The sequence below is a fragment of the Moschus berezovskii genome, chromosome 15, assembly GCF_049115385.1.
Source record: "Moschus berezovskii isolate FMDL1 chromosome 15, NW_MosBer_1.0, whole genome shotgun sequence".
Taxonomy (NCBI): domain Eukaryota; kingdom Metazoa; phylum Chordata; class Mammalia; order Artiodactyla; family Moschidae; genus Moschus; species Moschus berezovskii.
The window spans coordinates 50,299,886-50,318,109 of NC_142474.1; the positions used below are offsets into that span (position 1 = coordinate 50,299,886).

At 38.7% G+C, this 18,224-nt stretch overlaps 1 protein-coding gene across 2 annotated transcripts in view; it reads right to left on the reverse strand.

The window, feature by feature from the left end:
- ZNF438 (zinc finger protein 438) overlaps positions 1–18,224 on the reverse strand; it is a 209,408-nt gene that overhangs the window by 72,342 nt on the left and 118,842 nt on the right. For both annotated transcript variants that reach the window (XM_055429861.2, XM_055429845.2), the window contains exon 4: positions 11,875–12,055. In XM_055429861.2, coding sequence (XP_055285836.2) covers positions 11,875–11,915 — 41 coding nt within the window. In that variant the 5' untranslated portion in view covers positions 11,916–12,055. The remainder of the gene's footprint in view (positions 1–11,874; positions 12,056–18,224) is intronic.

Here is an 18,224-nt window from a genome sequence, read left to right on the forward strand (position 1 = left end):
TTTCTGGTGAGTTCATTTAATGAAAAATTACAAATTTTTGCAGGAAATGTTGATATGAAAAATCCATAAATATCTTGAAACCGCTTAAGTTTGAACAGAAGACCAAGGTCAACGTGTGAGCCTGAGCATCCTGAGGATTTTGATCACAGTTCCATTTTGAGATAACTTACAGGAGGCATTCTCTGTGACCTGACTGTAAGATGAACCTCACGACTGGTCAACGAGCAGTTAGGGGACAGTTCAATTCTTAAAAGCATGTCTTCAGACGTCCTCTGGACTAGTATTAGGGGACTGAGGTCAAAATTGTCCTCTTTAATACTGCTAAGATGGGAGGAGGGGCAATGGGGAAGGGGGCCATGAAGGCCACGAACAGGCACGTCCTAGACCTTGATCCGGGCTCCTCACAGTAGGAGGAGGGATCCTCTGTGAGAGAGTCTCATCCTCACTTCCCTGCCGGGGTCGCTGACTTTGCCCAAGGTCGCACGGTGAGCGGCAGAGCCAAACTCAAAACTGATCCCAGAGGCCGGCTTCCTTCTGCTTCACCACTCCTCCTTTGCATAAGTTATTTATGGAATTCAGACTTACTCTGGCCTGGAGAATTCCATGGACTATACAGTCCACTGGGATTGCAAAGAGTCGGACACGATGAGCCACTTTCACTTTCTGAAACCTCAGCCTCCAAATAAAGGCTTACCCAATATCGTAGCCCTATCAGCCTATGTACAAACATTTGATAAACATTTGAATAAATGACTGAATTAATGATATCAGAATGACAACTTCTTAAATTCTATATATTATATTGTTGCTAATAAACCTTTATGGGCAAGCAAAAGCTGAGAGAATTCAGCATCACCAAACCAGCTCTCCAACAAATGCTAAAGGACCTTCTCTATACAGGAAACACAGAAAGGGTGTATAAACTCGAACCCAGAACAATAAAGTAAATGGCAACGGGATCATACTTATAATTATCTTAAATGTAAATGGGTTGAATGCCCCAACCAAAAGACAAAGACTGGCTGAAAGGATACAAAAACAAGACCCCTATATATGTTGTCTACAAGAGACCCACCTCGAAACGAGGGACACATACAGACTGAAAGTGAAGGGCTGGAAAAAGATATTCCACGCAAATAGAGACCAAAAGAAAGCAGGAGTAGCAATACTCATATTAGATAAAATAGACTTTAAAACAAAGGCTGTGAAAGAGACAAAGAAGGGCACTACATAATGATCAAAGGATCAATCCAAGAAGAAGATATAACAATTATAAATATATATGCACCCAACATAGGAGCACCGCAATATGTAAGGCAAATGCTAACAAGTATGAAAGGGGAAATTAACAATAACACAATAATAGTGGGAGACTTTAATACCCCACTCACACCTATGGATAGATCAACTAAACAGAAAATTAACAAGGAAACACAACGTTAAATGATACAATAGACCAGTTAGACCTAATTGATATCTATAGGACATTTCACCCCAAAACAATGAATTTCACCTTTTTCTCAAGCATACACGGAACCTTCTCCAGGATAGATCACATCCTGGGCCATAAATCTAGCCTTGGTAAGTTCAAAACAACTGAAATCATTCCAAGCATCTTTTTTGACCACAATGCAGTACGATTAGATCTCAATTACAGGAGAAAAACTATTAAAAATTCCAACATATGGAGGCTGAACAACACGCTGCTGAATAACCAACAAATCATAGAAGAAATCAAAATATGCATAGAAATGAATGAAAATGAAAACACAACAACCCAAAACCTGTGGGACACTGTAAAAGCAGTGCTAAGGGGAAGGTTCATAGCAATACAGGCACGCCTCAAGAAACAAGAAAAAAGTCAACTAAATAACCTAACTCTACACCTAAAGCAACTAGAAAAGGAAGAAATGAAGAACCCTAGGGTTAGTAGAAGGAAAGAAATCTTAAAAATTAGGGCAGAAATAAATGCAAAAGAAACAAAAGAGACCATACCAAAAATCAACAAAGCCAAAAGCTGGTTCTTTGAAAGGGTAAATAAAATTGACAAACCACTAGCCAGACTGATCAAGAAACAAAGGGAGAAAAACCAAATCAATAAAATTAGAAATGAAAATGGAGAGATCACAACAGACAACACAGAAATACAAAGGATCATAAGAGACTATTATCAGCAATTATATGCCAATAAAATGGACAACTTGGAAGAAATGGAAAATTCTTAGAAAAGTACAACTTTCCAAAACTGAACCGGGAAGATATAGAACATCTTAACAGACCCATCACAAGCACAGAAATTGAAACTGTAATCAGAAATCTTCCAGCAAACAAAAGCCCAGGTCCAGACGGCTTCACAGCTGAATTCTACCAAAAATTTACAGAAGAGCTAACACCTAGCCTACTCAAACTCTTCCAGAAAATTGCAGAGGAAGGTAAACTTCCAAACTCATTCTATGAGGCCACCATCACCCTAATCCCAAAACCTGACAAAGATGCCACAAAACAAGAAAACTACAGGTCAATATCACCAAGGAACATAGATGCAAAAATCCTTAATAAAATTCTAGCAATCAGAATCCAACAACACATTAAGAAGATCATACATCATGACCAAGTGGGCTTTACCTCAGGGATGCAAGGATTCTTCAATATCCGCAAATCAATCAATGCAATACACCACATTAACAAACTGAAAAATAAAAACCATATGATTATTTCAATAGATGCAGAGAAAGCCTTTGACAAAATCCAACATCCATTTATGATAAAAACCCTCCAGAAGGCGGGAATAGAAGGAACATACCTCACCATAATAAAAGCTACATATGACAAACCCAAAGCAAACATTATCCTCAATGGTGAAAAATTGAAAGCATTTCCCCTAAAGTCAGGAACAAGACAAGGGTGTCCACTCTCACCACTACTATTCAACAGTTCTGGAAGTTTTGGCCACAGCAATCAGAGCAGAAAAAGAAATAAAAGGAATCCAAACTGGAAAAGAAGTAAAACTCTCACTGTTTTCAGATGACATGATCCTCTACACAGAAAACCCTAAAGACTCTACCAGAAAATTACTAGAGCTAATCAATGAATATAGTAAAGTTGCAGGATATAAAATCAACACATAGAAATCATTTGCATTCCTATATACTAAGAATGAGAAAATAGAGAAATTAAAGAAACAATTCCATTTACCGTTGCAATGAAAAGAATAAAATACTTAGGAATATAACTACTTAAAGAAACAAAAGACCTATATATAGAAAACTATAAAACACTTGTGAAAGAAATCAAAGAGGACACTAATAGATGTAGAAATATACTGTGTTCATGGATTGGAAGAATAAATATTGTGAAAACGCATATACTACCCAAAGTAATTTATAGATTCAATGTAATCCCTATCAAGCTACCAATGGTATTTTTCACAGAGCTAGAACAAATAATCTCACAATTTGTATGGAAATACAAAAAACCTCGAATAGCCAAAGCAATCTTGAGAAAGAATGGAACTAGGGGAATCAACCTGCCGGACTTCAGGCTCTACTACAAAGCCACAGTCATCAAGACAGTATGGTACTGGCATAAAGACAGAAATATAGATCAATGGAACAAAATAAAAAGCCCAGAGATAAATCCACACACCTATGGACACCTTATCTTTGACAAAGGAGGCAAGAACATTCAATGGAGAAGACAGTCTCTTTAACAATTTGTGCTGGGAAAACTGGTCAAACACTTGTAAAAGAATGAAACTAGAACACACCCTAACACCATACACAAAAATAAACCCAAAATGGGTTAAAGATCTAAACGTAAGATCAGTTTTCCTAGAGGAAAACTTAGGCAAAACACTCTCCAACATAAATCACAGCAGGATCCTCCATGACCCACCTCCCAGAATATTGGAAATAAAAGCAAAAATAAATAAACGGGACCTAATTAGAATTAAAAACTTCTGCACAGCAAAGGAAACTATAAGCAAGGTGAAAAGAAAGCCTTCAGAATGGGAGAAAATAATAGCAAATGAAGCAACCGACAAAGAATTAATCTCAAAAATATACAAGTAACTCCTGTAGCTCAATTCCAGAAAAATAAACAACCCAATCAAAAAATGGGCCAAAGAACTAAAGAGACATTTCTCCATAGAAGACATAAAGATGGCTAACAAACACATGAAAAAATGCTCAACATCCCTCATAATCAGAGAAATGAAAATCAAAACCACAATGAGGTACCATTTCACTCCAGTCAGAATGGCTGCTATCCAAAAGTCTACATGCAATAAATGCTGGAGAGGGTGTGGATTAAAGGGAACCCTCTCACACTGTTGGTGGCAATGCAAACTAGTACAGCCACTATGGCGAACAGTGTGGAGATTCCTCAAAAAACTGGAAATAGAACTGCCATATGATCCAGCAATTGCACTCCTGGGCATACACACCGAGGAAACCAGAATTGAAAGAGACACATGTACTCCAGTGTTCATCGCAGCACTGTTTATAATATCCAGGACATGGAAGCAACCTAGATGTCCATCTGCAGACGAATGGATAAGAAAGCTGTGGTACACATACACAATGGAGTATTACTCAGCCATTAAAAAGAATACATTTGAATCAGTTCTAATGAGGTAGATGAAATTGGAGCCTATTATACAGAGTGAAGTAAGCCAGAAAGAAAAACACCAATACAGTATACTAACGCATATATATGGAATTTAGAAAGATGGTAACGATAACCCTATATGCAAGACAGCAAAAGAGACACAGATGTATAGAACAGTCTTTTGGACTCTGTGGGAGAGGGTGAGGGTGGGATGATTTGGGAGAATGGCATTGAAACATGTATATTATCATACGTGAAATGAATCGCCAGTCCAGGTTCGATGAATGATACACGATGCTCGTGACTGGTGAACTGGGATGACCCAGAGGGATAATATGCGGAGGGAGGTGGGAGGGGGGTTCAAGATGGGGAACACATGTACACCTGGGGCAGATTCATGTCAATGTATGGCAAAACCAATACAATATTGTAAAGTAATTAGCCTCCAATTAAAATAAATAAATTTTTTAAAAAAGAAAAAAAAAGAATGCTCAAAGATTACTTAATTTTAAAATGTACACTGGGAGACTGGGATTGACATATATACACTAATATGTAAGAAATAGATTGCTGGTTAGGGTCTACTGGAGAGCACAGAGGGAAAAAGAAAAGAAGGTACAGTCTGTTTGTAGGACATATATTAAGTTAACCTTAAAAATGCATTATACATTAGATGCGGACAAGTGCTACTCAATTCCACTTATACGAGGTACCTAGTATAGTTAAGTTCAGAGTCAGAAAGTATAATGGTAGATGCCAGGGGCCAGGGTGTGGAGGGGGAGGATGAGAAGTCAGTGTTTGATGGGTGGATACAGAGTTTCTGTTTAGGAAGGTGAAAATTTGGAAAATGGATGATGGTGAGAATGGCACAACAATGTGAATATACTCATAAATATGATTCAAAATAAAATAAAAATCACATTATCTTTCATGAAATTATTATTAAATATAAAATATATACCAAATAACATTTTAGCATATGTGCAAGTTGTAAAGAAAAATAATAAAATGAACACCTGTCTTGCCACTACCGAATTTAGGGAACAGAACATTGCTAATAACTCTGAAGTCGGTTTTTCAGCCTCTCCCATTCCAATCCCACTCCTTCTTGCTATGCTTTCTCCCCAAACATCCCGAACTTTATTCCCCTGCTTTCCTTTCTAGTGTTCCCATAGGTATCCCTAATCAATTTATTGTTTGATTTTGCAAGATTTGGGATGGAATTATATTGGTTCAAATCATATAATTTTCATATGTTCATGAGGTTCATCTGCGGTGGTATGTTTCAATATGGGACAATCTATGTCTTCTCTTGCTGATGGCTATCCAACTTCTTTCTGATTTTCAGGAACACTGTCATACGAGTTTCTTTGTGTATAAAAGCAAGAGCTTTTATGTCTCGGAGTAGAACTGCTGTGTTTGTATGTGCACAAGTTGTCAATACTGACAAACTGTTTCACGGTTGATCCAACTGACACCACCAGAGGGGACAGAGGGGTCAGGGGCCTCACTGCCTTGCCACCACTTTCTCCAATCTGGTGGATATAAAATAGTATCTCCTTAAAATAATTTTTAAAGCTGTTTGCCTCCCCCATTTTTGGATCAAAATTTGCATACAACATGTACCAATCAAAAGTGTACAATCCCATTGAGTTTTTACAAATGCATGTATCTTATAACCCAAACCATAATCACACCTCAAAGAAAGTGTCCTCATAACCATTCCAGTCATTCCCTGCTCCATTCCCTGGAGGCAACCACCCTTATTTTCTCTCACAGACAAATTCTGCTTATTCCATTGTTGCTGCTGCTAAGTCGCTTCAGTCATGTCCAACTCTGTGCAGCCCACCAGGTTACCCCGTCCCTGGGATTCTCCAGGCAAGAACACTGTAGTGGGTCACCTAAACCTTCATAAAAATGGAGAAACACTATATCTATTCTTTTGAATAAGGTTTCTTTCAGTTAGGTATGATGAGATTCATTGATGCTGTTGCTGGTATCAGCACCTTCTTTCTCTTGGTGTGGTACTTCACTTTATGAATAGACTAGTCTGCTTATCCATTCTCTTACTGATGGACACCTGGGGGCTGTCTCCAGTTTTTGGCTACTATGAATGAAGTTACATATATTATGTACTTATTGTGTACATCTTATTTTGTGAACTTATATTTTCCTTTTTCTCAGGTAGATAGATACCTAGGACGGCTGAGTCATCAGGAAAGTATATGTCTAGCTTTTTAAGAAACTGCCAAATCTTTTCCCTGAGATGTTGTAAAATTTAATGCTTCTGCACAGTGTATAAGACTTACAGCTGTCTCAGTTCAGTTCAGTTCAGCCACTCAGACGTGTCCGACTCTTTGAGACCCCATGAATCACAGCACGCCAGGCCTCCCTGTCCATCACCAACTCCCGGAGTTCACTCAAACTCATGTCCATCGAGCTGGTGATGCCATCCAGCCATCTCATTCTCTGTCATCCCCATCTCCTCCCGCCCCCAATCCCTCCCAGCATCAGAGTCTTTTCCAGTGAGTCAGTTCTTCGCATCAGGTGGTCAAAGTACTGGAGTTTCAGTTTTAGCATCAGTCCTTCCAATGAACACCCAGGACTGATCTCCTTTCGGATGGACTGGTTGGATCTTCTTGCAATCCAAGGGACTCTGAAGAGTCTTCTCCAACACCACAGTTCAAAAGCATCAATTCTTCGGTGATCAGCTTTCTTCACAGTCCAACTCTCACATCCATACATGACCACGGGAAAAACCATAGCCTTGACTAGACGGACCTTGGTTGGCAAAGTAATGTCTCTGCTTTTTAATATGCTATCTAGGTTGGTCATAACTTTCCTTCCAAGGAGTAAGCGTCTTTTAATTTCATGGCTGCAATCAGCATCTGCAGTGATTTTGGAGCCCCAAAAAATAAAGTCTGACACTGTTTCCACTGTTTTTCCATCTATTTCCCATGAAGTGATGGGACCAGATGCCATGATCTTTGTTTTCTGAATGTTGAGCTTCAAGCCAACTTTTTCACTCTCCTCTTTCACTTTCATCAAGAGGTTTTTGAGTTCCTCTTCACTTTCTGCCATAAGGGTGGTGTCATCTGCATATCTGAGGTTATTGATATTTCTCCCAGCAATCTTGATTCCAGCTTGTGCTTCTTCCAGCCCAGCGTTTCTCATGATGTACTCTGCATATAAGTTAAATAAGCAGGGTGACAATACACAACCTTGACGTACTCCTTTTCCTATTTGGAACCAGTCTGTTGTTCCATGTCCAGTTCTAACTGTTGCTTCCTGATCTGCATACAGGTTTCTCAAGAGGCAGGTCAGGTGGTCTGGGATTCCCATCTCTTTCAGAATGTTCCACAGTTTATTGTGATCCACACAGTCAAAGGCTTTGGCATAGTCAATGAAGCAGAAATAGATGTTTTTCTGGACCTCTCTTGCTTTTCCCATGATCCAGCGGATGTTGGCAATTTGATCTCTGGTGCGTCTGCCTTTTCTAAAACCTGCTTGAACATCTGGGAGTTCATGGTTCACAAATTGCTGAAGCCTGGCTTGGAGAATTTTGAGCATGACTTTACTAGCGTGTGAGATGAGTGCAATGGTGCGGTAGTTTGAGCATTCTTTGGGATTCCCTTTCTTTGGGATTGGAATGAAGACTGACCTTTTCCCGTCCTGTGGCCACTGCTGAGTTTTCCAAATTTGCTGGCATATTGAGTGCAGCACTTTCACAGCATCATCTTTCAAGATTTGAAATAGCTCAACTGGAACACCATCACCTCCACTAGCTTTGTTCATAGTGATGCTCTCTAAAGCCCACTTGACTTCACATTCCAAGATGTCTGGCTCCAGGTGAGTGATCACGCCATCGTGTTTATCTTCGTCGTGAAGCTCTTTTTTGTACAGTTCTTCTGTGTATTCTTGCCACCTCTTCTTAATATCTTCTGCTTCTGTTAGGTCCATACCATTTCTGTCCTTTATCGAGCCCATCTTTGCATGAAATGTTCCCTTGATATCTCTAATTTTCTTGAAAAGATCTCTTGTTTTTCCTATTCTGTTGTTTTCCTCTATTTCTTTGCATTGATCGCTGAGGAAGGCTTTCTTATCTCTCCTTGCTCTTCTTTGGAACTCTGCATTCAGATGCTTATATCTTTCCTTTTCTCCTTTGCTCTTCGCTTCTCTTCTTTTCACAGCTATTTGTAAGGCCTCCTCAGACAGCCATTTTGCTTTTTTGCATTTCTTTTCCATGGGGATGGTCTTGGTCCCTGTCTCCTGTACGTGTCACGAACCTCCATCCAGAGTTCATCAGGCACTCTATCAGATCTAGTCCCTTAAATCTATTTCTCACTTCCACTGTATAATCATAAGGGATTTCATTTAGGTCATATCTAAATGGTCTAGTGGTTTTCCCTACTTTCTTCAATTTCAGTCTGAATTTGGCAATAAGGAGTTCATGATCTGAGCACAGTCAGCTCCTGGTCTTGTTTTCGCTAACTGTATACAGCTTCTCCATCTTTGGCTGCAAAGAATATAATCAATCTGATTTAGGTGTTGACCATCTGGTGATGTCCATGTGTAGAGTCTTCTCTTGTGTTGTTGGAAGAGGGTGTTTGCTATGACCAGTGCGTTTTCTTGGCAAAACTCTATTAGCCTTTGTCCTGCTTCATTTTGTGCTCCAAGGCCAAATTTGCCTGCTACTCCAGGTGTTTCTTGGCTTCTTAATTTTGCATTCCAGTCCCCTATAATGAAAAGGACATCTTTTTTGGGTGTTAGTTCTAAAAGATCTTGTAGGTCTTCATAGAACCGTTCAACTTCAGCTTCTTCAGCATTACTGGTTGGGGCATAGACTTGGATTACTGTAATACTGAATGGTTTGCCTTGGAAACGAACAGAAATCATTCTGTCGTTTTTAAGATTGCATCCAAGTACTGCATTTAGGACTCTTTTGTTGACCATGATGGCTACTCCATTTCTTCTAAGGGATTCCTGCCCACAGTAGTAGATATAATGGTCATCTGAGTTAAATTCACCCATTTCAGTCCATTTTAGTTCGCTGATTCCTAGAATGTATACATTCACTCTTGTCATCTCCTGTTTGACCACTTCCAATTTGCCTTGATTCATGGACCTAACATTCCAGGTTCCTATGCAATACTGCTCTTTACAGCATTGGACCTTGCTTCTATCACCAGTCACATCCACAACTGGGTATTGGTTTTGCTCCATCCCTTCATTCTTTCTGGAGTTATTTCTCCACTGATCTCCAGTAGCATACTGGGGAATTCCTCATTCAGTGTCCTATCATTGCCTTTTGATACTGTTCATGGAGTTCTCAAGGCAAGTATACTGAAGTGGTTTGCCATTCCCTTCTCCAGTGGACCACATGCTGTCAGACCTCTCCACCAGGATCTAGTTGCCTACATCCCTGTTAAAATTTGGTGCTACCCAGCTATTTAATTTCAGCCATGCTGGTGGGCACCTCATCATTTTAACTTGCATTTCCCTGTTAAGTATAGGCCTACTGACCATCCTAATATCTTCTGTTGTGGAGTACTGGTGTTATAAAGTGTCATTTCAAATCATTTGTCCCCCTACCCCACTTTTTCATTTCTGATCATCTGTGCTTTTGTTATGGAGTTGTATGAATTCTTTACCTATGTAGTCCCTTGACAAGCATAGGTTTTGTGAATATATTTTCCCCAATCTGTTTTCCTTAACAATAAGTGTCTTTTGATAAGCTCAAGATTTTTTTTTAATTCTGATAAAATCTAAGTCATAAATTTTTTCTCCTATGGTTACTGCTTTCTACATTTAAATCTTTGCCTACCTCCAAAGCATGAAGATATTCTCTGTTGCTTTTTCTCTAAAACCCTTATTGTTCGAGCTTTTACATTTTGTAATATGATCCATCTCAAATTAGTTTTTGTGCATGGTACAAGGTAGGAATTGAGATTCCTTTTTTCCCAGCGGATATTTAGTTATTCCAGCACCATTTGTTAAAAATGTTTCCTTTCCCCAATGGATTGCTTTGGGATTTTCTTGGAAATCCAATGACCATGTAACTGTGGGTCTCTTCCGGCCTCTCTGTTCAGTTGCATCAATCTGCCTGTGGATCTTTATGGCAGCACCACACTGTCTTGGTTATTGCATCTTTATGCTCATGTTATGAAGTCAACTCCTTAAGCTATGATTTTGAAATTGTTTACGGGATATTCTCAGTCTTTTACATTTCCATATAACTTTTAGAATAAGTTTGTTAATTTTACAACAACAGCAACAAAACCTGTGGGATTATGATAGGAATTAAATTAAATCTATAGCTCAATTTGGGGAGAACTGTCTTCTAACTGAGTCTTTCATCCATGACCTGTCATTCTGCGTCATTTATTCAAGGCTTTTTTTTCTCAATAATGTTTTATTATTATTTCCAAAGTAGAAATTTTTGCATATCGTTGGTTAATTTTATTCCTAGATGTTGTGCTTTTATTAAAATGGGAAATAGGTATGTTATTGATAATCTCAATTCAAAAATACTCATTATTTATTTATATTCTATACACTAAGCAAAACAAGAACTTCTAAAAATGGGACAAGGACTCCATGACTTGGCAGTGAAATAAAGGAAAGTAAAGAGTCCAAGAACACACATGATGGAAATGGAATAGAAAAATTTCGTTAATCCACTCACTTTAAGTATATTGTGATGGGGCAAGAAGGGGGTTAAATACGTGACCACTCCTATCTGGAACTATCTTGATCCTAGTGTCCTTCACAATGGACTGCTGCATGGGTGGCCCTTGGTGAACTACCTTCCCTTCATCAGTGTTATTTTCTTATTCACTTAAAATGTTTCATAACTTTTTAGTTTCTGTGATTTCCTTGATTTTTTGTGCCTCATCAGTACTAGGAGAAGGCTGAGTCTGAGGCCCACTGGGTTTTATCATCTTTTCTTCCACTTTCCGCCTCACTTGCCTCTCTTCCTCCTCTTTATTAACACCAATGAGTGGCTTGTATTCTTCCTCTTCCACTTCTACCTTTCTTAAGGATGGACATTTTCTCACTGAAATATGCTCTAAATTATTCTACCAAGTCATTGCTGAGGAATAGAGTCTTAGGCTCATTAACAATTCTTTGGTCAAGTATTTCTACACCTTCCGAAGAAACCTTATCCAAGGAGTTGCTCACAGTAAGATCAAGAAATATAGTATATTTGGTTAAACTTAACTTGTTCAAATCAATGATCCTTCATCCTTCATCAGATATACTTACATATGAAAGAAACAAAAGATCTCCAACCTCTTTCTTTTCATTGTTGATCTTGGGCTAAAGATGACTCCAGTTCTTTTTTTTCTTTTCTTTTCTAGATGTCCATACGTTTTACTTGATTGATTTTTATTTCCTTCATAGGCACTTTCTGCTCAAGAATTTGCTGCACCATCCTTTTTTTCTTCTGAGGGAAGCAAAATTAATAAAGCTTCATCATCTATCTGGCAGGTCTGTATGCTTTGTGAATATGAGTTGGCCTCCTCTGGGCAATCAGACTGAAGAACTCAATTCATGGCCTGACTATCCAACACCCTGGTTGCAGTCTCAGTAGCAAAGAGCACTGTTTGCTCTCTTGCAGATACACTTATCACAGACTTGCATTTTTCCTCATCTCCTGCTGTCAACCACAGAAGTTGAGACTAGAAATACCGAAGTATAAGCAGTAGGAAACTCAGTTTAAAGAATGAACCTCTCAACAACTGGAAAAATATATATATAATGCTTCTCAGAAAAACAGAGGATACTTATTTCTTACTTCAGCTCAAAATCTTTGTAGTTTTGTTTCGAAGGGACAGCAGCGTTATATTTTACTTTCCTAATCAACTCAAACATATTCAGAGATTTCAAAATTAAGTGCTCAAGGTATAAGGTATTCGACTTGTTTAACCTAGAAAAAGGCAAAGTCAATGTATTTTAGAAAGTTTTTTTTTTTAAATAATAGCATTCAGTTTCAGCAAAGTCCATGCCCAAGATTTGCACTTCATCATGAACTAACCTTTAGAGAATGGTACCATAAACAATAATTACTTTATCCTTGTAATAGTTGGATATGTATCCAAACAAGTATATTTATGAGGCTGATCCTCTCAAACATCCTGTATCAGGCCCTTTCCATCAATGATGAGACTGCTGAAAAGTCATGATTCTTTTCTAATTCTCAGAAAACCAAAGGCCTGAGAAATATACAAGTTCTCTCACAGGCAATACCATCAGGACCCAGAGTTGATCTGTCAAAGTCTGTTACAAATAATAAAAGACTTCTAATACTGGGATAAGGAAGTCTTCCCAGGTGGCTCAGTAGTAAAGAATCCGCCTGCCAATGCAGGAGATGCAGGTTCAATCCCTGGGATGGGAAGATCCTCTGGAGGAGGAATCGGCAACCCACTCCATATTCTTGCCTGGAAAATTCCTTGGACAGAGGAGCCTAGTAGGCTATAGGCCACAGGGTCACAAAGAGTCAGAAACAACTGAGTGACTGAGCATGTACACTCCACTCTAGGACAAGGAAATCTAAGTCTTGCCAGATCCTGTTCTGGCAGTTCTAAATACATCTTTATCCTGCAAAGCTGGGTCTTTTTTTTTTGTCTGTTTGCTTGTTTTTTAAATCTGTTCTCAATTACTGCCTCATAAAGGCCCAAAGGAATAATTTTTTTTTTCAAAAAGATTTTTATTTTTTTTATTGGAGGCTAATTACTTTACAATATTATATTGGTTGGTTTTGCCATACATTGACATGAATCCGCCCGGGGTGTACATGTGTTCCCCTTCTTGAACCTCCCTCCCACCTCCCTCCTCCCCATATCCTCCTCTGGGTCATCCCTGTGCACCAGCCCTGAGCATCCTGTATCATGCTTCGAACCTGGACTGGTGATTTGTTTCACATATGATAATATACATGTTTCAATGCCATTCTCCCAAATCATCCCACCCTCAACCTCTCCCACAGAGTCCCAAAGACTGTTCTATATGCCTATGTCTCTTTTGCTGTCTTGTATACAGGGTTAAGGTTACCATCTTTCTAAATTCCATATATATGCATTAGTATACTGTATAGGTGTTTTTCTTTCTGGCTTACTTCACTCTGTATAATAGGCTCCAGTTTCATCCACCTCATTAGAATGGATTCAAATGTATTCTTATTATGGCTGAATGATACTCCATTGTGTATATGTACCAAAGCTTTCTTATCCATTCGTCTGCAGATAGACATCTAGGTTGCTTCCATGTCCTCGCTATTATAAACAGTGCTGCAATGAACATTGGAGTACACGTGTTTCTTTCAATTCTGGTTTCCTCGGTGTGTATGCACAGGAATGCGATTGCTGGATCAAATGGCAGTTCTATTTCCAGTTTTTTGAGGAATCTCCATACAGTTCTCCATAGTGGCTGTACTAGTCTGCATTCCCACCAACAGTGTGAGAGGGTTCCCTTTAATCCACACCCTCTCCAGCATTTATTGCATGCAGACTTTTGGATAGCAGCCATTCTGACTGGAGTGAAATGGTACCTCATTGTGGTTTTGATTTTCATTTCTCTGATTATGAGGGATGTTGAGCATTTTTTCATGTGTTTGTTAGCCATCTGTATGTCTTCTATGGAGAAATGTCTCTTTAGTTCTTTGGCCCATTTTTTCATTGGGTCGTTCATTTTTCTGGAATTGAGCTGTAGGAGCTGCTTGTCTATTTTTGAGATTAATTATTTGTCAGTTGCTTCATTTGCTATTATTTTCTCCTATTCTGAAGGCTGTCTTTTAACCTTGCTTATAGTGTGCAGAAGCATTTAATTTTAATTAGGTCCCATTTGTTTATTTTTGCTTTTATTTCCAATATTCTGGGAGGTGGGTCATGGAGGATCCTGCTGTGATTTACGTCGGAGAGTGTTTTGCCTATCTTCTCCTCTAGGAGTTTTATAGTTTCTGGTCTTACATTTAGATCTTTAATTCATTTTGAGTTTATTCTTGTGCATGGTATAAGGAAGTGTTCTAGTTTCATTCTTTTACAAGTGTTTGACCAGTTTTCCCAGCACCACTTGTTAAAGAGACTGTCTTTTCTCCATTTTATATTCTTACCTCCTTTGTCAAAGATAACGTGTCGATCAGTTCAGTTCAGTTGCTCAGTCATGTCCAACTATTTGCGACCCATGAATCACAGCACGCCAGGCCTCCCTGTCCATCACCAACTCCAGGAGTTCACTCAAACTCATCTCCATCCAGTCGGTGATGCCACCCAGCCATCTCATTCTCTGTCATCCCCATCTCCTCCTGCCCTCAATCCCTCCCAGCATCAGAGTCTTTTCCAGTGAGTCAACTCGTCGCATGAGGTAGCCAAAGTATTGCAGTTTCAGCTTTAGCATCAGTCCTTTCAATGAACACCCAGGATTGATCTCCTTTACAATGGACTGGTAGGATCTTCTTGCAGTCGAAGGGACTCTCAAGAGTGTTCTCCAGCACCACAGTTCAAAAGCATCAATTCTTCGGCGATCAGCTTTCTTCACAGTCCAACTCTCATATCCATACATGACCACAGGAAAAATCATAGCCTTGACTAGACGGACCTTGGTTGGCAAAGTAATGTCTCTGCTTTTTACTATGCTATCTAGGTTGGTCATAACTTTCCTTCCAAGGAGTAAGTGTCTTTTAATTTCATGGCTGCAAGCAGCATCAGCTGTCATTTTGGAGCCCAAAAAAATAAAGTCTGACACTGTTTCCCCTGTTTCCCCATCTATTTCCCATGAAGTGATGGGACCAGATGCCATGATCTTTGTTTTCTGAATGTTGAGCTTCAAGCCAACCTTTTCACTCTCCTCTTTCACTTTCATCAAGAGGCTTCTGAGTTCCTCTTCACTCTCTGCCATAAGGGTGGTGTCATCTGCATATCTGAGGTTACTGATATTTCTCCCGGCAATCTTGATTCCAACTTGTGCTTCTTCCAGCCCAGCGTTCCTCATGATGTACTCTGCATAGAAGTTAAATAAGCAGGGTGACAATATACAACCTTGACGTACTCCTTTTCCTATTTGGAACCAGTCTGTTGTTCCATGTCCAGTTCTAACTGTTGCTTCCTGACCTGCATACAGGTTTCTCAAAAGGCAGGTCAGGTGGTCTGGTATTCCCATCTCTTTCAGAATGTTCCACAGTTTATTGTGATCCACACAAAGGCTTTGGCATAGTCAATGAAGCAGAAATAGATGTTTTTCTGGAACTCTCTTGCTTTCTCCATGATCCAGCGGATGTTGGCAATTTGATTTCTGGTGCCTCTGCCTTTTCTAAAACCTGCTTGAACATCTGGGAGTTCACGGTTCACATATTGCTGAAGCCTGGCTTGGAGAATTTTGAGCATAACTTGGTGTGTGGATTTATCTCTGGGCTTTCTATTTTGTTCTATTGATCTATATTTCTGTCTTTATGCCAGTACCATACTGTCATGATGACTGTGGCTTTGTAGTAGAGCCTGAAGTCCGGCAGGTTGATTCCTCCAGTTCCATTCTTCTTCCTCAAGATTGCTTTGGGTTTTCGAGGTTTTTTGTATTTCCATACAAATTGTGAGATTATTTGTTCTAGTTCTGTGAAAAATATCGTTGGTAGTTTGATAGGGATTGCATTGAATGTATAAATTACTTTGGGTAGTATACTCATTTTCACAATATTTATTCTTCCAATCCACGAACACGGTATATTTCTCCATCTATCAGTGTCCTCTTTGATTAGTTTTACCAGTGTTTTATAGTTTTCTATGTACAGGTCTTTTGTTTCCTTAGGTAGATATAATCCTAAGTATTTTATTCTTTTCATTGCAACAGTGAATGGAATAGTTTCCTTACTTTCTCTATTTTCTCATTATTAGTGTATAGGAATGCAAGGGATTTCTCTGTGTTGATTTTATATCCTGCAACTTTACTGTATTCATTGATTAGCTCTAGTAGTTTTCTGGTAGAGTCTTTAGGGTTTTCTGTGTATAGGATCATGTTATCAGCGAACAGTGAAAATTTTACTTCTTCTTTTCCAATTTGGATTCCTTTTATGTCTTTTTCTGCTCTGATTCCTGTGGCCAAAACTTCCAGAACTATGTTGAATAGTAGTGGTGAGAGTGGACACCCTTGTCTTGTTCCTGACTTTAGGGGAAATGCTTTCAGTTTTTCACCATTGAGGATAATGTTTGCTGTGGGTTTGTCATATATAGCTTTTATTATGTTGATGTATGTCCCTTCTATTCCCACCTTCTGGAGGCTTTTTATTATAAATGGATGTTGACTTTTGTCAAAGGCTTTCTCTGCATCTATTGAGATAATCATATGATTTTTATTTTTCAGTTTGTTAATGTAGGGTATTACATTGATTGATTTGCGGATATCAAAGAATTCTTGCATTCTTGGGATAAAGCCCACTTGGTCATGATGTATGATCTTCTTAATGTGTTGTTGGATTCTGATTGCTAGAATTTTGTTAAGGATTTTTGCATCTATGTTCATCAGTGATATTGGCCTGTAATTTTCTTTTTTTGTGGGATCTTTACCAGGTTTTGGGATTAGGGTGATGGTGGCCTCATAGAATGAGTTTGGAAGTTTCCCTTCCTCAGCAATTTTCTGGAAGAGTTTTAGTGGAATAGGTGTTAGCTCTTCTCTAAATTTTTGGTAGAATTCAGCTGTGAAGCCTAAAAGCAGTGCTAAGGGGAAGGTTCATGGCAATACAGGCACACCTCAAGAAACAAGAAAAAAGTCAACTAAATAACCTAACTCTACATGTAAAGAAACTAGAAAAGGAAGAAATGAAGCACCCCAGGGTTAGTAGAATGAAAGAAATCTTAAAAATTAGGGCAGAAATAAATGCAAAAGAAACAAAAGAGACCATACCAAAAATCAACAAAGCCAAAAGCTGGTTCTCTGAGAAGGTAAATAAAATTGACAAACCACTAGCCAGACTCATCAAGAAACAAAGGGAGAAGAACCAAATCAATAAAATTAGAAATGAAATTGGAGAGATCACAACCGATAACACAGAAATACAAAGGATTATTAGAGAATACTACAGCAATTATATGGCAATAAAATGGATAACTTGGAAGAAATGGACAAATTCTTAGAAAAGTACAACTTTCCAAAACTGAACCAGGAAGAAACAGAAAATTTTAACAGACCCATCACAAGCACGGAAACAGAAGCTGTAATCAGAAATCTTCCAGCAAACCAAAGGAATAATTTTTGAAAAATTTTTAAGTTGAAAACTATTTGCCTGTTGACTTATATTTGAAGGATTGTTTAGACAGATATAACAATCTCTAAGTTACTTAATCTTTTATTCCAAAACTTTAAAGTATATTCCATTTTCTTGCACTGATTGAAAGCTGAGGCCAATATAATTTCCCCCTTATAAAAATTTCAACCTATCTGCATGGCTCCCAAAAGGCATGGCTCTTGACCTCTGAAGTCCAGCAATTTTACTCGGTACTGACACACAGGATGCCCCTTGAATATGCAGGTTCTAGCTGTCTTTTCTTTCAGAAGAGCTTACTCTCTAAAAACGGGATTTATTTCATTAGTCTGGGTGTCTTGTATTTACAAGTACAAATATGATGGCT